This window comes from Lonchura striata, chromosome 5, assembly GCF_050655825.1.
Source record: "Lonchura striata isolate lonStrDom1 chromosome 5, ASM5065582v1, whole genome shotgun sequence".
Lineage (NCBI taxonomy): Eukaryota > Metazoa > Chordata > Aves > Passeriformes > Estrildidae > Lonchura > Lonchura striata.
The window spans coordinates 70,829,161-70,854,442 of record NC_140707.1 but is presented as its reverse complement, the minus strand read 5'-3'; the positions used below and the strand labels follow the sequence as shown (position 1 = coordinate 70,854,442).

Below are 25,282 nucleotides of genomic sequence, written 5' to 3'. Positions count from 1 at the left end.
AGTATTTCCCAGAGCTCCTTTTTCCAGGTGTTTGCACCCAGATGCTGCCACTCCTCTTTCCCTTTCAGATCTGCGGTCGCAGCTCAAGCCAGAAGGTTAAATGTGCTTTTCCTACCAGCCCTCATCCTCCATCACCCAGTGATCACTGCCTCCAGCATCAGAGGAGTCAGCCCTTGCTGCTTTCACCAGGATTTGGGCTGTGCAACACTTCATTTTCTACTAACAGGGCTTAAGAAGCAGTGGTTGTACATCCACACTGAGAGCTGATCCAGATGGAAGGTCATGTTAAAGGTGGAAGATGGTCTTTAAAGTCCCTTCCAACCCAAATCCTTCAAGGATTCTGTGAGTTTTTAATGTCTGCCTCATCCAGTTTGGAAATACAGACCCATACAGGTTTTACTGTATAGTTTTTATTTTTTTATTATATTCTATTTCTTTTTGGTGTGAGTTTGCTTTTCAAAGGGTGTTTTTCTGTGTGAATTTTACAGCTCCACTTCACCACCCAAGGTAAGAGAAATGCTGCCATCCCAGTGGCCAATTCCCACACTGTGTTTAGGAACAAATGGAAATGATGTTGTATTTAATTATCTCAGCTTGCTTACCATGGTATTTTCACTAATATTTGGGTTTAATGAGCTAGGAAATCTGGGCCATTGTGTGCTGGTGGATACACTCATCCTTTCTTCAGCTAAATATGTTATCAGATAGCTTCCACAGAGATGAGCAACTGCTTCCTTTGAACTCGGGAATCATCAGGATTCACTAATTTGCTTAGACCACCTGCTTGGCTAATATTACCACAGGCCTCTTATTTTCCCTCTGAAATAATAAACAGAAATCTAAATGTTGCTCTACTGACCCTGGAGATGAGGAGGCTGAGGGGTGACCTCATGGAGGGTGCAGCTTCGATCTCTGCTCTCTATGGCAGTGACATGGAATGGCTGGAGCTGTGTCAGGGCAGGTTTACGTTGGATATCAGGAAAAGTTCTTCCCCCAGGGGTGGTGGGGCACTGCCCAGGCTCCCCAGGGAACTCCCCAGGGAATGGTCACAGCTCCAAAGCTGACAGAGGTCCAGGAGCATTTGGACAATGCCCTCAGGCACAGGATGGGATTGTTGGGGTGTCCTGTGCAGGGCCAGGAGTTGGACTGGATGGACCTTGTGGGTCCCTTCCAGCTCAGGATATTCTGTGATTCCATGACCCACCCCAGACCAGCATCTGCTCTGCCCCAGCCCACAGCAACACGGACAGCCTCTGCTTCCTACCCAGGGACTTGCAGCCCTGCAGAAATGCTCCAGCTGGAGCTGCAAAGATCCCAAGGTCCCACAGGAATTACCTTATAATAGAGAATTACCCTGCTTCTCCACTCAATCTGCCTTGTGTTTTGCATGGGGTGTCTTTGCTCCCAGGACACGTGGTCTGCACTTTGGATTCTCCATCTGCTGGGAAGAGAGTTGGCCACGGGGGTGTTGGTGAGTGCCTCCACTGCAGTCAGGGAAGGAGATCTGCTCCCAGCCAGCTTGAGGATCCGTCCATTGCACGGATCTGCACGGGCACCCGCCCTGAAGAGCACGGAATGCAGCAAGGAATTTCTTCCACGGGTCACAGATCTGTTTTTTAATTACCATAGAAACCTCCAAACATCAGGCGCGTGCTGTTACGTCAGGGTCTCACTCCTCCACAGCTGCCTCCTTGGGACATTCTGGGGAATGGGAACTGTGGGGTCCTAAATTCAGGGTGATTATTTTTGGATCAATTAGTAAGCATGGTCTTGGTATCTCCTGGAGCACAGGATAGAAACCGTGGCTTTGGTCCTTTTACTCTTTTCCTCCACAGCTTGCTGGTGTGGGGGGACACCGTTTCCCACCGCCCTGCCCAGCCTCACAGAGAGATGCATTTACTGCTTCAGCCCTAAATATCCTTCCCATCTCTGCCTTTCCCACTTTAGACATGCAAAACGCAAAACCTGGGAGGCGTTCTTGGCACGGCCAGCTTGGCAAGCCTTAAATTAGCGGGCTGTGAGCGCACGGCGTTCCCACCCGGAGCTCCTCGTGCCACGGGAGCCTCGCTACGCGTTCCCGCGCGAGACGCGCGCCTGGCGCGGCACATGGCGCATCCTCATGGCTCCACGGCCATCCCCAAGCACACCCCGACAGCGAGAGGGCTGGCAGCACTTAGCTGAGGGGAAAGGGGCTCCTTGGTGGAGCATTTCTTGGGATGGAGCCGGAGGACGAGGCAGATGGCCGGGGTTTGTTGGCAGGGAACTCCGGTTTGTTTAATTAGTCACCAGACAGACTGAGAGCTAAAAGCAAACTCCAAGTGCGGCGAGATGGACCGTTTGCACTTGATGTCTACCTGGTGATCCTCATCTCGTCATCCTGCAGTGGGATTGATGCTCCGGCACACAGGACCAGGTGTTCCTGGTGGTTTTGGGTGGCCTTTGTTTCCCCACCACTGGGTTCCCCCCAAAAAGGGCAGATTCAGACATGTGTAGCTTTAAAAGCAACCAAAGGCTGCACAAACATGGAGTTTTCCTTTCTCCAGCCCCCACCAGAGCACACAGCCACTGGTAGGGGATGGATTTCTAAAGCAGCTCCAAGAGAGCTAAAGAGGGACTTTGGACAAGGAATGGAGAGACAGGACAAGATGAAATGGGTTCCACTGCCAGAGGACAGGGTCAGATGGGATATTGGGAAGGAATTCCTGGCTGGGAGGGTGGGGAGGCCCTGGCACTGGGTGCCCAGAGAAGCTGTGGCTGCCCCTGGATCCCTGGAAGTGTCCCAGGCCAGGTTGGACAGGGCTTGGATCAATCTGGGATGTTGGAAGGTGTCCCTGCCCATGGCAGGGGTTGGTTGGAATGAAATGAGCTTTAAGATCTGTGATTCTGTGACTCACTGGTGGAGGGCTTCAGCCCCCCTTTGCCATGATCTCATCGTGTCTCCTTCCCAGACCATGTCCTGACACCTGGGCTGTCTCTTAACTCTGAACTTCTCTGTCCTCAATGTGATGAGGGCAGGGAGATGCTGCAAAGGTAGAATAATGGGATCACAGAATTGTTAATGTTGGAAAAGCCCTCTAAGATCATCAAGCCCAGCCATTCCCCCAGCACTGCCAAGGCCAACAGTGGCCCATCTCCAAGTGCCACATCCACACAGCTTTTAAATCACTCCAGGGATGGGCACTCCACCACTGCCCTGGGCAGAGGTGCCAGTGTCACTTGTTCCCGAGCATGGATCAGATTTTTTGGGGACTCCTAAAGGGGCTCTGAGCTGGAGAGACACTTTGGACAGCAGCCTGGAGTGACAAGGCAAGAAGAAATTGCTTAAAACTGACTGGTACTCCCACAAATAAAAAGCCCACAGATAAAATCACTTTACACCTTTATTTTTGCTTTGTAAAATGTTTGATTATGCTCAGTATTTGATGCTTTCTTGCAAACACTTGTGCTTAGGGTTTTTTCTCCACCATTTCCTTTCTTTAATTCTCTTAATATGGGATGGAAATAAATGAAAATAAAATTAAAAAGGGGAAAAGAAAGGAAATAAATGAGAAATGGGAAAGGGAAATAAAATCTGCACAGGAAATGATAACCCAAACACAAATCCTGTCCCTGCACGCTTGGCGGGGTTAAATCCTTGTATATTTAACACGCGTATCTAATATGCAAAACTCTGTGGGGAAAAAAAAAAAGTTTTAAGAATTACCATCTGGGGACGATGCCACATTCACCAGAACCCAAAGCGGCGCTTTTCCCCCCCACAACATCCCCCCCTGCCATTACCCCGCAGCCCACTAGAGGGTGGTTTCCTCCAGCGGGAGCTCCGCGGGCCGGCTGCGGCGCGGGGAGGGGATCCGGAGCGTGTTTTGTGTTTTCCAGCATTCCCTGTGCGGGAGGAGCGCCCAAAATTCCCGGGGGGAGTGGCAGAAAGGGGGGGGGGACAGAGGGGACACGCGGGGGACGCGCGTCCCCCTCGGGCTCCCCCCAGCGGCGCGCGGCGCGGCCCCGCCCACCCGCCGATGACGTCACCCGTATGCAAATGAGCGACATGGGGGAGCGGGGGCCCGGCGCGCGGCCGGGCTCAGTCTCGCGCCGCGGAGCGCGCGCGCGCCCCCCCCCTCCCTTCCCCTCTTTCCCTTTTTCCCTTTTCCCGCCTCCTTCCCTCATTTTTCCCCCCCTTCATCCCATGGACATGGCACGGCCACCTTAAAAACGCCGCGCCGCCCCCTCCTCCCCCGATCGCCGGGGCCGCTATGAGTCAGGTGAGTGTGTTTTTGTACGGAGTGTGTGTGTGCGGGGGAGAACTTTTTTTTTGGGGGGGGGGATTGTGCTGGGTGTTCCCCCCCCTCACCCATCCCAAATGGCGGTGCGGGATGTGGGGGGATCGCGGTGACGGCGGGGGAATGCGCGCTGGATGGGGAGTGGGAGGAAGGCTGAGTGCGAGCCTTCCTCTCCATCCTCCTCGTCCTCCTGCAGCCCCCCTGACGCCCCCTCCTCTCTCTGTTCCAGGTGTGAAGCCCCCGCCGGGAGGAGGTCGTTCCCCTCGCTGGCTGCAGCTCTGACGCTGGGATTTTCCTTTTTTTGGCTTTTTTATTTTTTATTTTTTTTTTCGGCCCCACCACCTCCCTCCTTCCCTCCCTCGCTCCCTCCCTCCAGGAATCCAGCGCTGCACCGAAGCCAGAAGAGAGGGAGCAAAACCCAGCCCAGGCCGGGAGCTGCGTCCAGAAACCAAACCCGCCCTTCGCGTCGCAAAGGAGATTTTTTTTTTTTTTAAATCATCATCATTATTTTTATTTTTAATACCCCTGACCCGAGCACGGTGGCGGCAGCGGCGCCGGGGCAGGGAGGCTGTCCCGGTTATTTATTCTCTCCCCGCAGAGCTGTCCCTCCGGCTCACCATGATGTTCCGAGACCAGGTTGGCGTGCTGGCCGGGTGGTTCAAGGGCTGGAACGAGTGCGAGCAGACTGTTGCGCTGCTCTCCCTGCTCAAACGCGTCAGCCGGACCCAGGCTCGCTTCCTCCAGCTCTGCCTCGAGCATTCCCTGGCAGACTGCACCGAGCTCCACATCCTCGAAGGGGAGGCCAACAACCCCGGTGAGTGCTGGCGTTTTGCTGCGAGCCTTCTCGGGCGGTGCTCTGATGCCGTCGAAATTAAAAAAAAAAAAAATACACCCAATAAACGGGTGCGGTTTGGGAGCCGGGGGCTCTCCCCCAGCTCGGCTTCTTTGCTCCCGTTTTATTTTCCAAACGGGGTTTGGCTTATTTCAGTTTGGTTTTTCACAGCAAACTACTCCGCTCCATGGCGTGGTGTAACTACGGTAGCATGAATGATTGGTGGGTTTTTTTTTTTTTCCTTTCCCCCCCGTGCCCCCCCTTCCTTCTTCCATGCAGTTTCCTGTGAAATAAGTAAGTCAGGTCACGTAGAGTCTGGATTTTCTAGGCTTCTTTTGGGCAACGTGGCTTGCTTTGCTCTCTGCAACATGCAGAAGCAGCCCATCGCTACCTCAGACGAACTGTTATTGTATAAAGGTCTGGGCAACTGGGTTATCCTATTTTTTTTTTTTTTCCTGTTAAATGTGGCAATTCCTATTTCATCATTCAGATCCTGTTTGGACGCATTTTTTTCCTGCGGCTCTGAATACCCCCTTGTGTTCCAGCAGAGCTCTGAGAAAATATGAGTGGACTGTTTCATGTTACTGAGCATGCAGGGTGCAGGACAGAAAATGTGCGTGGCTACCAAAAGTGTATTTTTCTTTTATTTATTTGCCATTACAAGTTGCTTAACTCCTCCAAAGTAAATGGGAGTTGGGTCAGGATGGGAATGGCATGAGCGCCGTGCGAATTGCGCCGTGTGTTCCCGTATTTATTTATGGGAGGTGTGTTACAGATGTGTGTGTTCCTAAGTGTGGATGTACACAGGGATGCAAGTTGCTTAAAGTAGAGTTTTTGTAACACAGAGGGTCAGCAGGGAAGGCAAAATGCCATTTAGTTGCGCAGTTCTGTTTCTCCAACACCTCTCAAAAAAAAAAAAGACCCAAATAAAAAAAAAAAATCCCGCAACCCATAAAAAGCAAAGCAAGCCCCCCATTCCTAGGCACCAAAGTGGCAGGGGGCTGGAAGCTCTTGGGTTTTGGGCTGTGCGTGGCACAGCAGTGCCGGCTGCGTTCCGTGATGGGTGGAAATGCTGCGGCCGGATCCCGAACAGAGCCCCCGGTGTGGACGGGGCGGGAGGAATGCAGGGTCCTTCTCCAGCTGTTCCCTATTAGAGCACCGAGCCGGCAGCATTTGGCAGCTGCCTGTGCTGCCATTTGATGACAAGGTCCAGCGCAGCGCCGTGTTCCACCGAGGACGGGTTTAAGTCCTTCTGCAGGAAACCCAGCCTGGAGCTGCTCCGGCGCAAAGGGATCGGGGCTGGCTACAGGGGAGCGAGGCTGGAATTGGCTGTTCCCTTATATAGCTCGCAGGAATGAGAGGGAGGAATGCTGCCGAGTGCGTCTGAGCGCAATACTGCTGCTTTTATAAACAGCTGAAGGGATGAACCTCATCCATCCCTTTGGGTGGGGAGGCCCCCGGGGGGAGGGCCGGGAGGGAACACATACTCCAAACTCGGCTGCTCCTGGATAAATCTGCAGCTTCCCATGTCAGCTTTTGCACAGTGATTCCCTCTGCAAGTTGGTTTGAGCAATATATTTTTAATTTTTTTTTTTTTTAATCAGCATCTCAGCTTTTCATTCTGGCTGTGAGTTTGGCAGTAGCCGTGTCTTCTTGGTCGGCCAAGGGGTTGGATGGGGCTGATTTGCCTCCTGCCACCAGGAATGGCAAATTTTAGAGGAAAACAGGGCTCTGAAGTGGTCCTGGACACAGAGTCACGTAGGGCCGCCTGTGTGGTGGCATTTTCTCGGTGTAAGTCTGGGTGCAGACCAGGGGTTGTGCCCTTCCCATCTCCACTCGTGCGAGCAATCCCTGCTTGCCCCTGTAATCCCGTTGACCTTGCTTGGCGCGAGGATTTCTCCTGCGTGCAGAGCTTGGCATCCAGCCTCCTGCCTGGCCCTTGCTGCGTTGGTGGAGCTGCCTGAGCTCTCCCTGGCGTGCCTTCCAAAAATGATCTCTTCCTCCAGGGCATTCGTAGCTCCAGTGCCAAAATCTGGATCTGTTGAGTTCCTCTTTCTCGCCAAGCATCCCCTCTGTATGGCTTTCCCATGGGATGGACGTATCCATGCATCCTGCAGAGCAGGACACGCACTTTGCCAGGCAATCCTGTTGCAGTGCAGGGAAGTTTAGCTGAGATTTGTAACCAGGCTCAGTTAGGAAATAGCTTTTAGTCTCCTATGTTAGTCCTGCCTTCATAAAACCACCTGTATTCCTTAAATCACTCCTGTTCCACACCTGTTTGGCAGTCTGGCACTCGTCACTTGCCTGGCAGTGGAATCACACCAAGTCCTGAACAGCAATGTTGTCATCAAACCTTGCATTGCTCGTTACTCTTTGAATCCTGGTGTTTGCATTACTGATTTGGGCTCGAGTCTTTCCTGGGCTGGGGCCTGAGGTGGCTCCTGGTACATTTTCCTGGTGTTTGCTGACTTGGAAATAGTGGCTCCCCTGCTTGTAGGTGTCTCACTGGTGTCCCTGGTTTGGGGGCTGTAGGGCAGGGGATGTTCCCTTTCTGTGAAATCCACAGTTTGGGAAGGGGTGTCACCAGCTGAATGTAACGTGCTGGGCTAATGTCCTGGAGCAGGTGTTGGAATTATGCTGGGTTCTCATGAGAACTGAGTTGTTTCATGCATGCAGGACCTGCTTGTACCAACCCTGTGGGGAGGTGGGAAAACTGGAATGTTACTCCTAGGTGTGATGGTCCATAGGAGGAGGTGGCAGCCCTGCTGTGGTCCATGGTGAATGAGCACCATCCTTAGAAATATTTTCACCAATAGCAGGGATCAGGAGGGGTCCCAAAGGGAGACCAGAGCTCAGAGATCCTCTCTGGCTGGTGGTGCTGGGCTCAGAGCCTTCAGGTGTGTGCACCAGGCATGGAGGAAAACCCACTTCAGCAAAGGTGTCCAGGTTGTTCCTTGCCTGGTTGACTCAAGATGGGAGGTCTGATGAATGGCAGATGTGATGGCAAAACTCAAGGAAGAAAAAATTTTAACTGGTTAATTGCCACAGAGAAGCAAGTATATTTAATTTGAAGGAGTTCTGTCTTGGTGATTTTTTTTCCAAGTGTGAGGGTGTTTTCATAATACCAAGCTGTCCTCATCAGGACTGCAAACCCCTGGTGGCTCTGCTGTATACAGCTGTGTATGACCCTCAGGAAGCCCTGAGGATCCTCTTGATTCTCTGGTTCCCTGCCTGAGCCTGGAGGGGTGGATGTAACCTTGTTGACAACCTCGGATATCTTGCAGGAAGCTGCATTGGTGTCTGGGGGCTGCAAGACCACCTGCAATCCAATGCTTGGTTATAAAGGGAAAATAGGAGAGGGAAGCAAACGTGGAAGGACATCTATACATTCTTCATGAGTTGAAAATGTACAGCTTGGGACTGTCCTACACAGTGCCTTCACTGAGCTTTAATGGTTTAAACTGGTGAAGAGCGTGGGTTGTTGCTAATTCAATTTGAGCGTGAATGGCTTGGTCTGCTGAGGAGGAGAATATGGAAACCATATTATCCATGCACAGAAATAGAAGTTTCAGGTATTGCACAGCACTATTTAAAAGCCTGCTATAACTTCCTTCCTTCCTTCCAGCCTGGCCTTGCTGGGCAGCTTCAGTCCCAGCTGCTCGGAGCCGTCAGGGCGCGGTGACCTCCTCTAAGCTACCAGGAAAGGTCAGGCAGCAGGAGTGGGGTGAGCCTTGTGCTGGGAATGGGACCTGTGCTCCTCCTGGGGCTCCCAGGGGTGCTGGCTATGGCTGCTCTGTGGGCTGCAGACCCAGTGAGGGGATGTGGGAGCTGTGGCCATGAAATGTGGTCTGTAGGCTTTGGGCATTGAGTGTAAAATCTTCTTTCCTCTACTCCAGCATCCCTCTGCAGTTTATTCCCAAAGCAGTCCCACATCCTGCCCCACCAGCCCTGGCTTCCTCACTCCTGCAAGGTTGGCAGAAGTGGCCAAAGACTCCTGTAGGTCCTCCAGGTGTCCAAACGCCCACGTGTGCTGATGGAAGCAGTGACAGCTTTAAGCTTTTGGTCTTAAAGGACAACAAGCTTTGTCTGGCCTGTGCACAGGACATTAACTGCTCCATATGTTAGGGCCAAAATCTTTATTTCATTTCAGCAGGCTGTCAGGTATCACAAGGGGAGCATCAGGATGACCTAAATTCCTCATCCTGGGAAGGACTGGCCAAAGGAAGAGACAAGGGTTTCAGGGAGCTGTAATGTCTTTTAATAGACCAAGTGATGCAGCTGGAAAAAATGGCCAGGCATGAAGGTGCACCAGCTCAAAGGAGGGCTTGTGTGGTTGTAGGATTTTTTTCCCCAACTGTACCAGCTGGTCTATTAAAAGGTATTACATATTCCTGGAGACCTTGCTGCTTATATCCTTAGCTCCCTATGGCTCCAGCCCTGCATCTGTTGCTGCCACCCCAGCTACAGACAGTCTCCCAGCCCATCAGGAAGCTGCTACCCCTGCACGAATTTTTTAGTTCATCCCTGGTGACCACCACGGATAGCAAATCATCCAGTGCCCAGTTTGAGGGTGTTTCCTATTTTTAAAAAAATGCTTCTTGGCTTACAGTTGCATTACAATGCTGAGCTCTGGTTTAAATGTCCTAGGGCTGTGTGAGGGTATTGCTGGGATGTCACACAGTGGGACTGGAGGAGCCCAGGAGGAGGATGGGGTGAGGAGCTTAGCCTGTGCTTACTGGATGTGATGTGGAATTCTAAGTGCAGGGCTGGACATTGGCTTTGTGTGGTCATTCCACACATTTGTCTCTGCCTGGAGAGGGATGTGAGCAGCCCTGTTGGCTCTGTTCATTAAAAATTAGGAGCTGAGACTCCTAAATGGAGAAATCACAGAAGGGTTGGAAGGGAGCTGAAAGATCATCTTGTTGAAACCCCTCAGACAGGGACAGCTTCCACCAGACCAGGTTGCTCAGAGTTCCATCCAGCCTGGCTTTGAACACTCCCAGGGATGGGACAGCCCCAGGTTCTCTGGGTGACCTGGGCAAGCCTCAGATCTGTGAGCTGACACTTGCTTTTAACCTGCCTGCTGGTGCTTGACCTGCTGCCACACAACCTTCCCAGGTTTTGTTTGCAAACCTGAGGGCTAAAAGCTGTCATTGCTGGGGTTTTTGGAAAATACCAAGGGTAGGGGTACAGAAGTACCAGAGTGGTGTTAGCCAGGGGCTTTGAGCCAGGCTACACACCCAGTGTTCTTTTGTGATTCAAAGCTATTTTTATTTTTAAGGATGCTTTCCAGAGTGGCTGTGGGAAGCACTGCAGGCTGCAGGAAGGTCTGTGGTGTGGCATTACAAAGGTTTCCCTTTGCTGTCCCACTCACGCCAGTGCTGGGACCTACAGGAGACTCTTCTGGGCTTGCACTTTGCTCTTCTATATTTTCTCCTATTTACTTAAAAACTCCCTCCCGTGTCGTTCCTGGCATGTGTCCCTTGCAGTAAGAGGAGTAAGGAAATACTCCTGTGCCTGCTCCCAGAATTTTGCCAGCATGAATGACAGTCTCCTCCATTGGCAGAGCTAATGAGGGCCAGGTCACTTGGATGGGGGGTGGCAGAGCTTGCCAGGGTGGTAATTTTTAGGCAGTAATGCTTAAAATGGGAAGGAAAAAGTTAACTAATGGTAACAGCCTGTTTTGCTGCCTGGAGCACAGTGTGGTGCAAGAAGGTTGCTCATAGGTAGGCTGCCTTCTCCCAGAAACCTTTCCATATTTTGCAGTGTCCTTTTAACCATTTTCTCGGGTAGTTCAGTGAGGGGCTTGATGCCAGAGTTACTTTCCTCACTGACTTCAGTTGGGAAAAGTCCCACTGTTGAAGTGCATGTGAAAGAGGCAGGGAAGCATTTCCTGCATCATCACAGATCTGAGCTGGAATCTCTGCCTGGACCAGCTTGTTCCTTGATTCGCTCTGTGCACGTATCTTGTATTTGTGCTTGGAAAAGCAGCAGAGCTGAAGTTCTTTCTCTCCTCCCAGAGTGGGAGCAGGGAGGATGTTGGTGAAGGAGAAGAAGCACACAGAGCATCACTGTCAGGACATAGATTGATGGGAGAGGTCGAGGACAGATTTAGATCAAGAGCTGAATAGGAACCAGCTGTAGAGCCATCAATTAAAATAATCTAGTTTGTGAATACACTTATCTGCAAACGAGATTAAATGGATGAGTGGGGAAAGCGCTCTGCTCGTAGCTCACACTGTTGCTGGTGGTTGATCCTCTGCACAGTTGCATCCTTTGGCACGTTAGACCTCAAAATCTGAGCAAAGCTGCATGCCCATTTCACCAATGATACATTTGCAATTCAGGCAGTTGATTTTCAAGTAGTTAATGCTCCAGTCAGGTGAATTTTCCCACAGAGTTCCCCTGAAGCAGTTGAAGGTTGTGGATCACGGGGCAAATTCCCATCTCCCTACAGTTTCTCAAGCTTTGCCCTTTCTTTTTCTCATGCTCCTTAAAAAAAAAAACAAAAAAACAAAAAACACCTTGGTTTCATTTGTGGCCTGTGAAAGCCACTTCTTCCCGAGCTGAGAGTTGTGTTTGCAATCAGTGTAACTGAAATAGTAATTAGTGTGAACTCCAGCTTTATTTTAGGATGCATCTGTCAGTGCTTTAGCGCTCCGGCGTCGAGCTCGTGTCTAGTGTTACCACAGATAACTGCTGGGAGAAAGGGCACCCCTGGCACTGCCCCTGCACCCCAACCCTGGGGCTGGGTTCATCAGAGAGGGGAGCAGCTGCTGTACTGCAGTGCTGTGTTTTGGGGCTCTCACCTGATGGCCCCGTTTTCCTCCTCACTTCTTGCACGGTGCCAGCTGAGTGCAGGAGCCCACACAAAGCACAGATTGTTGTGTTTGAAGCTCTTTTTGTCTGCAGAAACACCCCAAGGGTGGTGGGATGAGCCTTCACATGAACTGTGTGTTTGTACAGATCTACCTCTGAGTGTGCATGTGCCCTTTGTATTTCCTATTTTTACCGAATAAACAAGACCATTACTATTTTATTAACTCTTGGTTACGTAAGAGCTGCTGGGGGTATCTAAAAGAGGCTGCAGGTCTGATGCAAGGGATCCCCAGGTTTGCATGGTCATCCCTTTTCCCTTAAAAAATGCTGTGTTTATCTTTCCAGTGCTCTGGTCCTAGGAAGAGACACAGGGATTTGCAGAGGTCATCGCTGAGTGCAAGTTGGGCAATGGCAAACAGCCAAGCCAGTGGCTTTCCATCTTGGCCCAGTAATTACAAATAAAGTTGAGGTTGGAGTGAGCAGATCCGTTCCTGACTTCCTCTTCCGCAGCAGATGCATTAAGTGGAAGGGCAGGATCTCATCAAAACAAGGTTGGGATTCTCTGGTGGAGAAGGTGTTGCTGGCTGTTCTTTGAAAGGGGTTTTGTGGGCAGAGGGGGTTGTATTTCTGGCACAGAGGGATTGCAAGCTGGATATCTCCCTGATGGAGCAGTCCATGGGATGGTCTCATCCATAGCAGGACAGCTCTGCAAGTTGGTTTGCTCTGGTTCTAGGTGCTGAGCAGAAAATGAGCCTGGTCATGAAATAGAGATTTTCGGAGTTCACTTGAGCTAACAAAATGAATGTATCATGAAAGAAACATCTGCCATGGGCCAGCTGCAGAGGCAGAAACCCAGTTTGTTTTGTACCTCGCAGGATCTGGCTGTGTGAGGCAGGTGCATGAGCTTTCCTGGCTCTCCATGCAGGAGACAGACACCCCTGGCTGAAGCAGGAGGAGCTGTAGGTGAAGGATTTTCCAGCACAGGCTCACCCATCATGCCCCGTTCAGTGTGGGGTTTTATGGATGTATTTACAAAGTGACTCCATGGCATGGCTGTACCAAGGGTTTTGGTGAAAGTGTCTGAATTTTTACCCTGCTTTCTCTGGTGACCTCTGTGCAGGTGAGTGCTGAGGCGTCCGGGGCTCAGCACTCCTGCCTGGAGCTTGCTGGTGATGCCTGTAGATTTCTGCTCTCTGAGTTGAACCCAGGGTATAAAATGTGCATTTCTCTACCATTAACCCTGGCTGCTGCCCTTGACAGGCTTCTCAGGGCATTTGCAGTGCTTGAGCTGCAGTGCTAACACTTTCTTGTATTCTGTCAGAATAATCACAGACATTATTCTGTAGATTATTTTGGGGCAGAGAGAGGTGCTACCACAAATTCAGGGTCATTTAATGTTGTGGACAAGGGACTGTCCAAGGTGGAAAACACGGATGGGTGATACTGATAGCTCTGTTGCACCAAGGGCTGAGCCAGCTCCTGCCACAACCCCTGCAAACCTTCCCTTTTACTTGCAGGAGCTGGATGTGGCCCAGCTTGTTGAGCTGTCATGCCTGGAGATGTTATTTTACTTAAAATAATGTTAATATTGTGACTGTCCTCTGCAGGATTCGGCAGCTCTGCTCCACTCTTTGCTCTCAAGCAAGGCTGCCCTGCTTTAGAAGCATGGGGTGCTTCAAAAAGCTTCTCTTCTGTTACTGATCCTCACAAATAATTAATTCCAGATTGCTTTTTTTTTTTTTTTTAATATAACTTGTTTCAGGCAAGCCACAAACCTGCCTTTCTTTTAACAAGTTAGTTCTCCTGCTCCTTGGCTGTGCTGCTGCCTGGTGGGGAATGGGCATGTGCTGTGTTTGGAGTTTTAATTGTTATAAGAAGAAATTGAGTGGGTGGATAAAACAGGGTTTAACCAGGTTTAGCCAGAAGCATCTTAAAACCTACTTTCCATACTGCTGCATTTTTTTTTCTTTTTTTGTTTATTTTTTTCCCTATGTTTTTAATCCTGAACATCACAGATCAGTTCTTGTCATTGGGTTTTTCCTGTTGTCCCCTTTTCTTTCTCCCCTGTCAGCAATGGGAATTGAAGAAGGAAGAAATTGGGGAGAGAGAAGTGGAGGGGAAAACCCACAACTTTTGTTGTGGTGAAACTTGGCTGATCTGACATTTACAATCAGAACATGGTGTTTCTGCAGCAGCTGCAGTCTCTGTCCATACATTTTCCTACTTTTCAGTTTTCCTGTTGGGATATTACTCTTGTTTCTCATGCAGCAAACATCAATGTGATTTTTCTACCTTTTTTCTGACTGTTCCCCAGTGTGCTCAAGTTGCCACAGGGTCAGCTTGGTTCTGGGTAGGGTTTTTCTAAAATCTTAGAGTTGCAAAGAAGTGGATTATTAAAAAAAATACAAAGTCCCCTGACTGTTTCCCTCCAGATAATGCAAACATAGATGAAATGTTGAGTTATAACTACCTGAGTGACCTTTTAAGATAAGAATTGTTATTGACTGGTGGTATTATGTTAAACTGATAAGAATTCCTTTTAGAAGAGGAGGAAAAAAAGCCCAACAAACCCTTCAGTAACCATAACAACTTAACTCTGCAGTGCAGGGACAGCACACAGCTCCTTCCTGACACTGCTGCTGGGGGCTTGAGGGTGGCACCACAGGGATCCCGTCTGGGCTCCCTGTGCCAGGGCATCCCCACCCTCCCAGTCAGGAATTCCTTCCCAAAATCCCATCCATCCCTACCCTCTGTCAGTGGGAAGCCATTCCTCCTTGTCCTGTCACTCCATCCCTTGTCCAAAGCCCCTCTCCAGCTCTCTCATAACTCTTGTAGGCACTGGAAGGGTCTCTGAGGTCTCCCTGGAGCCTTCTCCTCTCCAGGCTGAACAAGGATGTTTCTGGAGGTCAAAGGAGGATGCTTTCAGTGGTCCTTGCTTGAGAAATGAGGCAAGGAAATCCCTTCCTTACAGTGGCTGTGCTGGCAGGGTCAGGGCAGCCCTTGGAGCCCTGCTGGGAACTGGATCCAATCTCTGTGTCCTGGCAGAGGTGCCAGCTCCTGTTTTGGGTTATTACAGTAGATCAGGAGTGTGATGGGCACTTAGAGCCTTCCTTGGCCCAGCTGAGCCCTGTGGGCTGTGTTTGCATCTGCTGCTCCTGGGAATTCTGTCAATTTAAGGGAGAATTCACACTTTGATCACCTTCTGTTATCAGGGATTGTCACTGAGACCGTTAGAGCTAAAGAAAATCTGCCAAGAGCAACTAGGATTTTTTTTTTATCACCTTCTCCCTCCCCATCCCCTTGCACTTGTATGACCTGTCAAGGTTCCCAGTTTCCATGGAGAATGAGTTCACACCTCACAGGTGGGGATGAGCCTAAAGGTGAACAAACAACAAACAGCATCTTGTAACTTGCAGAGACCCTAAAAAGAGAGAGCATAGGCCTGACAAAATACTCCAAATATTTTAGAATTAAGGATGAATGGAGAACAATGCATTTGAATCCATAGCAAAAGAGGCAAAGCTGTGCAACTTTGTGTGTCTGCTCAGGAAATCAATTACTTAAACCTGCTGGGTTAGGAGTCATGGCAGCAGCAGGGAAGCTGTGCAAAGGTGTCTGCTTAGCCCCTGCTTTGCCAACCTCTCCTCACATTCTTCTGGAGCAGCCAGTTGGATGCTGAGTGCTTTTTGTAGCCGATGTCAAATCTCGGTCAGCCGGAGAGCCTTTATAAATAAAGGTGTCTGCTGGTATTCAGGCATATGTGGATAATAGCTGCTGTAATTCAGCTGTCCAGCCTGGCTTCCCAGCTTTTATAAATGACTGATCAGAGATTCCACTGAGAATGAGGATTTAAAGGGTTGGAGCTGCTGGAAGTGGTCTCTGTGCTGATAAGTTTAGCGAGTCTCTATCCCCAGGACAGGTGGCCAGCGTTGCCCTCCCTCCACTGATGTCCCGGGTTTATATTTCACACAAGGCAAATGTTGCATTAATAAAACTTGTGTTGTGGTTAGGTGGAAGGGCTCTGCAGTCATTTTTTGCAAGCTGCGCTCAAATCTTTGAGTTTGTCATATTTTTTTTTTTTTCCCCCGTTATTTATGGGAGCCGGGAAACACTCGGAGATCTCTCTGGACAAGCCACAGCAGCTGGAGGATACTGGTTTCTCTATGGAGTGGAGGAATTTCATCAGAGGAGCTATTGTTCCACTGTGTTCTCAGCATTTTGGCAACTGTTCTTTAGATTAACCCTACAGAAAGGGGAGGGTACTCTCTGCTGGGTCTGAAATAATTACAAAAATGTGCGCAGATGCTTTTGCATTGTTAGAAATCCATCCTGGTTGGTAGTGGGGAATGGTGTGGGATTAGGGAATGAAGAAGCCCAAGTTCTTTAAATCCCTCCTGAAGCCACGCTGGATGTCAGCATTGATGTTCAGTTGGTTTTTGGTTTTAAAGTGGGAGTAGTTGGTGTCTTCTGCCACTGCCCTGAGCAGTCACTAATCTCAATGTGGGATATTTGGGAGTCCAGCCCTACCCTTACTGAACTACAGCAGGATCCTCATGGCTGTAAGATCCATTTCCCTGGGCTGTGTTGGGTTTGCCTGGCAAAGTTTTGGTAGCAGGGTGGCTTCTGTGAGAAGATACCTGAAGGGCATCCACAGCTTCTCTGGGAACCCTGTGCTGCAGCCTCACCACCCTCACAGCCATGTATTTATTCCCAATATCCTATCTAACCTGCTGATAGCAAAGAACCTACATAGTGAGTTCCAGGGGTGGCTTGAGACAGCCAGAGCAGTGTCAGTTTGGAGGGATGAGCAACTTGGATGGGGCTTGGAGCTACCTGGCATGGTGGAAGGTGTCCCTGCCCATGGCAAGGGGTGAAGCTGGATGGTCTTTAAGGTCCCTTCCAACCCAAACCATGCTGTGATTGCTCATCCAGGAGCTGGTGTGGTCCCTTGCATGGGACCCAGAGGAGAAACAAGCCCATGACTTGTGCCCAAGGGGTGATGAACCTCCTCACTCACCCTGCAGCAGCTTCTCCCTCTGCCAGTGCCTGCAGGGCTGATTCAGCTCCCAGCTCTGTTAGTTGCCAGATCTGTAAAACATAACCAAATTCAGAGGTTTTTTTCCATCTTATGTGCCTATTTTGATTCAGTTTACCCATACAATTACACTAATTTGCTTTATTACATGCAAAAAGATTAAAAATACATCTGGCAGAGAGGATTAAAAGCTGGTAATCTGGCTGCTAAGAAGCACACGATGCTTTAGGATTTCCTTTTGAGGTGTGTGGAGCTCTGGAACAAGAGCAAATGTGATCCTTTGTTGTTGGAGTTTTCATAGGGAGAGCTCATTAAAGCTGGTGTGATTGTTTGAGTGAAGGAGAAATGAATGAATTTAAAATATAAGACTAAATCCTACCACATTAAAGCGGTAGTTGTGATTTAAGAGCTCGTTTTTGGTTTGGGTTTGAGTTTTTTTGTGTGTGTAAACCTGGAGCAATAGGGTTGTTTTACCTTTTAAGGGATTTAACAAGTCTCTCTAATTTTCTTTTAATGTTGCAGAGCTTAAAAATAATGCAAGGTCAGGCTGAGCGTAACTAATTCCAGTGTGAAAGCAGAGGAAAGCCTGTTTATCTCTGGAGACTTACAATTAGTGCAGCAATCTTCCTCAGTACAGCCTTTGAGAGGGATGTAGCAGGAAAAGAGACTGCTGGAATCTTGATAAATAAAAATATATGCTTGGGGTTTTTTTTTTTTTCCATGTTTTGTCCAAGGAGAACCCTTTAAAAGCCAAGGTTTAATTTAGTTTTCCTTGCTTTCACATGTGTCCCAAGAGGGCTTGTGGCAGGTCAAGGTGTGGTGAAGGTGCCCTTGGTTCTTTTGGGGGCTGGCAAATCCCTCTGGGGGTTTTGAGTCCTTATCACTTGGTTTATCTGGGGTAGGGTCCCAAGGATGCAGAGAGCTTTTCTCTGTGTGAGCTCTGCTGCTCTGTCCCAGCTTGGTACTGGGATTTTGGGGGATGATCCCCTTAGTGCTTCACAAAATCTTTTTGTTGCACTATTAAAACTTACTGTGGTGAGTGTTGTCTTTATCCTCTCAATGTCAAAAAAACCCAAATTTGGCTATTTTCACACAGCTCTGGGTGTGCTGCCTGTTCTGGCCTCCTGTGTAACGAGAAGCCCAAAGCATTATCCTGCTTTTCCTTCAGCAAGCCCGCAGCATTCGTGTGACAAAAACACACCTGGCTTTGGTCAGGCCACCCTTGGGGATCCCACAGCGTGTCCTGGCAGCTGTGCTGCTGTGACAATAGCAAAGAGGTGTCACGGTGTCACCTCAGTGCTGCAGGGGATGCCCTGGGCCCCGCTGCCACCATCAGAGAGCCGCTTCCCTCCCTGTCCCTTCCCGCACGTGGTGATTTTGCTTTCCAAGTCTGGAGTGCTGCCACAACCCGTGTGTGTCCCTTCTTTCTGTACGTTGTGGTCTCCTGCTGCTGGAGGTGCCTGGGAGCCTGGTGACACTGTGAGGACACCTGAGGGAAGGGGAGTTCCCATGTCCTTGCTCCTTTTTCCCTTCCCTGTCCTTAGCCACAGTCTGTTTTCGTGGTGACCAGCTCGCTGATGGTGACAGTGTTTCATGCCATGTGTGCCAGCCACTGAGGTCCCATTTTGGCTCTCAGGGTGTCCTGGGCTTGCCCCATCCCTGCCAGGGATGCAGGTGCTGGTCCCTGTGGGTGTTCCTGTGCGGGATGCAGCCGGCAGCCTCCCATCCCCTCGGTGCCAGCTGGAGCCCTGCCCGCAGCTCCAGCCCTCCCTGGGCATCACCTTCCCTCCCGCTGGCACAGCCGCAGCCAGATAAAAAGGGTTTTCCTCTCTCCGTCTCCTACCTGCTGCAGGGAGATGGGGCTGTGGGTATCTCTCCAGCACCAGGATTTGGGCTGTTTTCCTCTCCCTCAAAATACACCCCCTGGTTTGCAAACGCTGCCTCACTCCATTGAGGTTTGGAGTTTTTTGTTAACTTCTTATGTGCCTGTGGCTGATAAAATTTGGCCTGTTACAGCAGAAATCCCAGCATGTGCTGCCTTTTTTTTTTTTTTTTTTTTTTCCCAAGCAGAATCCATATGTTGCAGCTTTCAGGAGAGAGGAAAGCAGCATTAACTTTTCATGTCTAGCACCGCTAATTTAAGGGGTGAGAAATTGGCCTGGGTCTGTTTTTTAAAGAACTGAGCATACACTGATAGTACCAGTGTTGGTACTGAATAACTCGCTAAGCTGAAAGGTGCAGCAATATCTAAAATTAAATCTGTTCTTAATTGCTGGGTTATAAATGGCAGCGTTTTCTCCAAATGGAATTAATTTATTATTTTTCATTTGCCGACATGAGTCTCAGCAGCACAAGCCCAACATTTTGCATTAATACAATAATAAGGCACTTCCAAAAGGTGTGTTTGGCATTTGTAGCACACAGCACAATCTAACAAACCATAAACTATGTCAAAATACTCCTAAAGTGGTAATTAAAACTTTTTAAAAAAATGTAGAATAGATGAACACATTCCAAATTGTGACTTTTCAATGAAGCTCTTTCATAAAAAACATTGTTTCTTGCCAAAACAAATTCAAAGGCATTTTTGTAATTTCTGCTGGGGAAAGGAGGAGTGTTTATCCAGCCTTTCATGTTGGCTGGGCTTTTTGACTTGTATTTGAAACTTAAAAAAAAAGAAGCATTTTTGTCTGAATGTGCATTAAGAAGTCTCACTCCTGTCCTCTGGAGCAACGTGCAATGAAGGCTGTGTGCCTTGGGGTGCAAGGCTGTCTTTAGCATCCCATCTGAAATTCAGTGGTGATGGGATCCCATGGCTCGTTGTATTTGGGGCAGACACAGATCCCAAAGTGGTTCCTGGGGTCGGGGATCCCACTGACATCCGTGACTCTGCCTTTGGAGGAGGGAACCCCTGTGGGTGCTGGGGGTGGCAATGGGCTTCCCTGGCATCCAGCCAGTGCACAAAGCAAAACTGCTTGAGGTGTTTATAGCTTCTCCTCCTGATTTTTTTTATAATTTCAATTTTAGATGTGTTTTTGACAGCTTTTACCTGCTGAGTCACCATCCATCCTCATGCACGGGAGCTGCTCCTGACGTACTGAATCCCCGAGTAGGCTTGAGCAACCATCATTTGAAAATAAATCCTGTCAAGGAAGTGGGCTTTTTCCCCCCTCTTTTTTTACCAACTGCTTTTCCCACTCTGTGTTTGCTCTGTTACACGAGGCTGGTGTTTATAGATGCTTTCATGTTGCTAAGGATGGCTTTACCATTTATCACATCCCACCACCGCATATCCTATGGAGGAACTGTGTGTGCAACCAGATAACAGTGCAGCTTCTGGAGATAACTGTATCTGATCCTGCACTGAGCACTCAGCTTCTCCTGACATGGGTCTTTTTTGGTGGTGAACCACAAGTTGAGCACAAACTCATTCTTGTAGCTTGACTTTATAGATAGAAATCCTTGCTTGCGCCACAGCGTGTTGCTGTTACTTCTGGTGGACAAGAAGAGACAGTTGGTCTTTCCAAGAGTAATCTCTATATCCAGGTTAGTTTTCTTTCCAATTTACTAGGTTCAGCTGGCAGGTGTGTTTATAGCTGGTTTTGCAGTGCTGCTGAGTGCTTGATCTGCATTACTTGCTTGCAGACAGACAGACTGCAGCAGCCACCTCTCCAGAAACTGCTTGGGAAAGCTTTGGATGTGTGCAAGGACACTTATTTAGGGTATTGAACCACCTGCCTTCATTTTTGAGTCCCTTCTACCCCAAAAATGCAACTCAGATTTGCTTTGCTTTATTATCTCTAATTTTGTGCATTGGGTGGTAAATGACAAGAGCACTGTTAGCTCCTTCCTGTGTCTGTATCCTCACACTCCTCCAGTGCTGATGCTGCAAATGGAGAATTGCTAGAATGGTTTGGTGGAATGGACCTGAAAAATCACCTCATTCCTACCCTCTGCCATGGCCAGGGATGCCTTTCACTATCCCAGCTTGCTCCAAGCCCCATCCAGTCTGGCCTGGAACACTTCCAGGGATGGAGCAGCCACAGCTTCTCTGGGCACCCTGTGCCAGGGCCTCAGCTCCCTCAAAGGGAAGAATTTATTCCTGATGCTTCATGATGTGCATGGCTGTTCTGCCTGGGTGGTGTATTCCTTGTTTTGTGGGTGCTTCCACCTTCCTCCTTCCTGGGGAATTCACTGCAGAAATGAAGTGTTCAGTCTATTTATAAATTTCAGTCTCTGTATTAATCCATCTGTATATTTATTAACCCTCCAGGTGGTTGCATTTCACTGTAATACAACTGCTAGTGGGACATTAATCTTAGTGAAAGTCTATTTTAGTTTTCTCCTGATAGTGCAACCTGCTGTCATCCTGTGGGGCAAATCCTCCCCTAGGAAGGAGGAAGGGAGACTATTCAAGGAGGAGCAATTTGTGAGGGAACAGCTGGAGCTGAAACCGAAGCCAGGTTTGGGAAGGAGCTATTTCAGGGGATGGTTTGTCTGGCCACATTGGTCTTGGGCATGGAGGTGTCCACCCACTTCTTTGTGTTTGATCAGCACTAGTTTTGGCACTAGTTGTTTAATATGTGGCCCATTTTTTCCATAATTAAGTTTCTCATGCCCTGGGGCTATGCTGTATTGGTCAGCCAGTAAATCCTTGGTCTTCCATTCAGCAGGGCAGCCGAGGTTCTTGTGGAACCCATCCCTGGAGGTTTTCAACATCCCTGGAGGTTTTCAACATCCCTGGAGGTGTTCACCATCCCTGGAAGTGTTGAAGTGTTCATTCACATCCTGACTGGATGTGGCACTCAGTGCTCTGTTCTGGTTGAAAAGGTGGTGACAGTGAAAGGTGGAACTCTGTGATCTCAGAGGTCTTTCCAACCATTCTGTGACTCTGGGACTGGGGTTTACATGTGAGTCCCATGGGATATATTTGCCTCCTGTCCTTCCCCCTGTAGTTTGTCAAGAGGACACAGAAGATGAGAAGCTTTCTACTTGTGCTGCTGTTAAATCTGAATGAGTAATTCAATAATGAGTAGCTATCAGTTCATTGCTTTCATATTAAGGAGAAATCCTGTGCTTTTAAAGCCTTTTTATAAAGACTGGGTTGTGAGGTAATTTCTAATCTAGCACGACTAACGGGTACTTGAACATAAGGTTTCCTTTTATCATTGCAGTCTCTTTTGTTAGAGCAATCATCAGCATATGGTTTTGGGGGATTTAACATCTCAGACACATGGTGACACTCTCTTAGTCTTCTCTGCACATGCAAGTCTAAAAATTGCCCTTTTTTTGTTTGTTTTAAAGTCTCCAGGATGCTTGTCAGTACTTGGAACTAGCAAAGAAAACAAAAGGCCCACCAACACCAGCAGGTTTTACAAAAGAACGTTTCTAAAAATGCATCTTATTGAGGAGAACACGTGTGTCTGGGCTATAACATAAACTTGTTGACATGGTTTGCTAAATTTGCTCAGGATTTTTTTTTTTTATTTTAGCAGTTGGAAAAAGCTTGTAAAACTGGGGAATGTGTGCAGTGGTTTTCCCTCCTTTGCTGCTTCTTGTTGTGTTCTCCTGAGGCTGACTTGTGGGTGGGTCCCAAATCATCTTCTTGGTGTTTTGTGGGGTTCTTGTGCAGCCAGCCTGGGCACAGCTTTCTTCCTCCATCCTACATCTCTGCTTGTTTAGGATGGAGATTTTGTAAATGTGGATTTTCTTTTTCTCCCTATCAACCTATACACTAAGGACTGGAGGACAAGTGCCTTGCTGTGTCCTCCATGCCAGGGAGGGAGCAGGGATGCTGCAGCCCCTCTTCTCTCAGGCTTTCTGTGCTTTTGGCAGGGTGGAAACACTAAATCACATTTGGGATTTGTTTAGGGGAATAAGGGCTATGGTGGCATGGGCTGTGCATCCTCACTCCTGAGCAAAAAGGGTTTGTGGTTTTAGGAAAAGCCTTGAGGGTTGTGGGATGGAACTCAACAGTTGGGGCTGGAGCTGCTACAATTCTCCTCCCTCTGTCCAAAGGATTTTGGTTTCCTCTTAACTATTAAATAGAGAATGAATTGGGCTGTGTGACATTCCAACTGTTTTTGAAAAACCAGCTTTATTACCAAAAAAAAGCTGCTTTTTTTTGTAATTAAAAAAAAAAAAAATCTAGCTTCCTCTCAGATGTTCCTGTGGCTGATGGTGTCTGGTAATGAGGGGGAAAAAGGAGAGAAAATCCTCCTTAGGGCTGAAGGACAATGTTGTGTCCCTAGTGCCAGAGCCAGGCAGTGGAGCATGGCAAGGGCTCACTCAAGGCTCATGGTGGCCACGCATTTCTCTGCTCTGGCCATTTGCCCATCAAGGTAGAAGCCACAGAAATATCATTTTATTGTGTTGCTGTGAGAGAGGAAGTGTTTTCTGTCTGAAATAACAGCTGGAGCTCGGACTTGGAGCAACCTGGTGTGGAGAAAGGTGTCCCCTGCCCAAGGCAGGAGAATTGGAGGTGGTCTTTATGGTCCCTTCCAACTCAAACCATTCTGGGATTCTTGGGTTCATTTTTCATTTTTTCCAGTGCACTGCCTGTTCTGTGCATTTATTTCTTTCTTCTAGCGTACACTGGTCCCTGTGCAAGCCAAGATTCCTGTGGAGGGTTCCCTGTTGACATCCCAGAGGACCAGGGTGCATCAGCCCAAGTCAAGGGATTCCCAGGTGGATTTCACCTCTCCCTCCTTTTCCTCACCTGAGGGATCTCCTCTGGCTCTGACCTGGAGTATTTTGGAGACCGTTCAGGAGAGCATCAGACCTTGTGCAGACAGGGGGGGTGGTTGAATTCCAGCTTCCATCTCTGGAAGTTCTCCAGAGATGTGTAGATATGGCCTGTGAGGACACAGTTCAGTGCTGGGTCTCAAATCTTTTCCAGCCTAAACTGTTGCATAGTTCCAGTCTGGAAGTGGGATGGATGGGAATTCGGGGTGTCTTAGGTGAGACAGTGCCTGCCCACCCAGGTTTGCTCCAAGGGGACCCTTTGCTGATTGTGGGATCCCTCATATCCCAGAGTAGGAACTGATGCCCCTAATCCAGACCTCTTGGAGCTGCTGCCATGCTGTTTCCAGCAGGAAAATGGGAATGTAGGCACTGTCTGGTGGGTGCCAGAGCTGCTCCCCACATCCAGGACTGCGAGAGAAGCTGAAGGAAAGAGTGGGGATGTGTTGCCTTCCTCCTCTGGCACACACATATATCCCAGAGGCTTGGCTGCTGTTTCAAAGCTGCTCTCTGGCTGTTTTAAATTTAAGAGCTGGCTCCTGCAGGCACAGGGTAAGTGGCTGTGCCCTGGGGCAGGAATGGGACAGGACATCTGCAGTGACTGGAGCTGCTCCTCTTGCTCCTCCTCCCACCAGATCTGCTGCCCTGTGTATTTCCACCTCACCTGTGACATCCCTGCTCCTGCTTCTGAATCAAGGCATTAGGAATTGCAGGACCTGGGGGGAGATGTTCTGATACTGGGGGAAGAGAAAAAGTGGTGAGAACAGCTCTTGCAGGATCTCAAGATCTGTTACCCACATCTCTGCATCCCAGATATCTGACCTTGTCCTGTACTTGCATTCAGATGGTAAAACCTGATCTTCTGGGTTCAAAAATCACATTGGTATGGACTTGGACAGCACACAGCTCCTGCCTGGGCAGGCACAGGTTGAAGTCAGAGCATCAACATCTGACTTGATGCTTGACCTTTTGTGTGCTCCCTATTGCAAACACACTTCTCTGCAGGTCTGGGGGAAAGAAATATAAAAATATATGGGGTCTGTGCTGAAGGCAATGCTGATGGGGTATTTCATCTTTAGCCCAGGTTTGTTTCTTGGTCCTCCCTCTGTAAGAGGAAAACTGAGCAGATGAATGGATTCACTCTGAGGTCTTTGGATGGAAAATGCAGTAAGCACAAAGTGTGGTGTGGGCATGGTGCTGCACAGCACTGGGATGGTGCCTCTTAACCGGCATGGAGAAATGTGCTGGTGTCTTTCAGTGTGGCTTTAAAAAGCTGGAAGGGTAAATGTGGGAAGAATATTCAATATCCAGCATTCAATGCAAAGCCTTGTCTTTCCCATCCTTCTGTATCAGAGTCCTCATCATGGACTAAACCATCCAATCATTTTAAACTGACAGATTTCAGTGAGATTTTAGGAAGAAGTTATTTGCTCAGAGGGTGGGGAGGCTCTGGCACAGAGAATCTGTGGCTGCCCCTGGATTCCTGGAAGTGCTCCAGGCCAGGCTGGACGAGGCTTGGAGCACCCTGGGATAGTTGAAGGTGTCCCTGCTCATGGCAGGGGGTGAAATGAGATGATC

The 25,282-nt window shown here is 49.0% G+C and overlaps 1 protein-coding gene across 4 annotated transcripts in view; it reads left to right on the top strand.

Moving 5' to 3' along the window:
- The first annotated feature begins 4,080 nt into the window (after window positions 1-4,080).
- Window positions 4,081-25,282, top strand: part of SAMD4A (sterile alpha motif domain containing 4A) — a 95,886-nt gene continuing 74,684 nt past the window's right edge. For 3 of the 4 annotated variants that reach the window (XM_021546817.4, XM_021546816.4, XM_085581022.1), the window contains exons 1-2: window positions 4,081-4,259; window positions 4,507-5,091. In XM_021546817.4, coding sequence (XP_021402492.3) covers window positions 4,896-5,091 — 196 coding nt within the window. In that variant the 5' untranslated portion in view covers window positions 4,081-4,259; window positions 4,507-4,895. Of the gene's footprint in view, window positions 4,260-4,506; window positions 5,092-25,282 lie in introns of those variants that run through there. The other variant, XM_085581023.1, reaches the window with a different exon arrangement.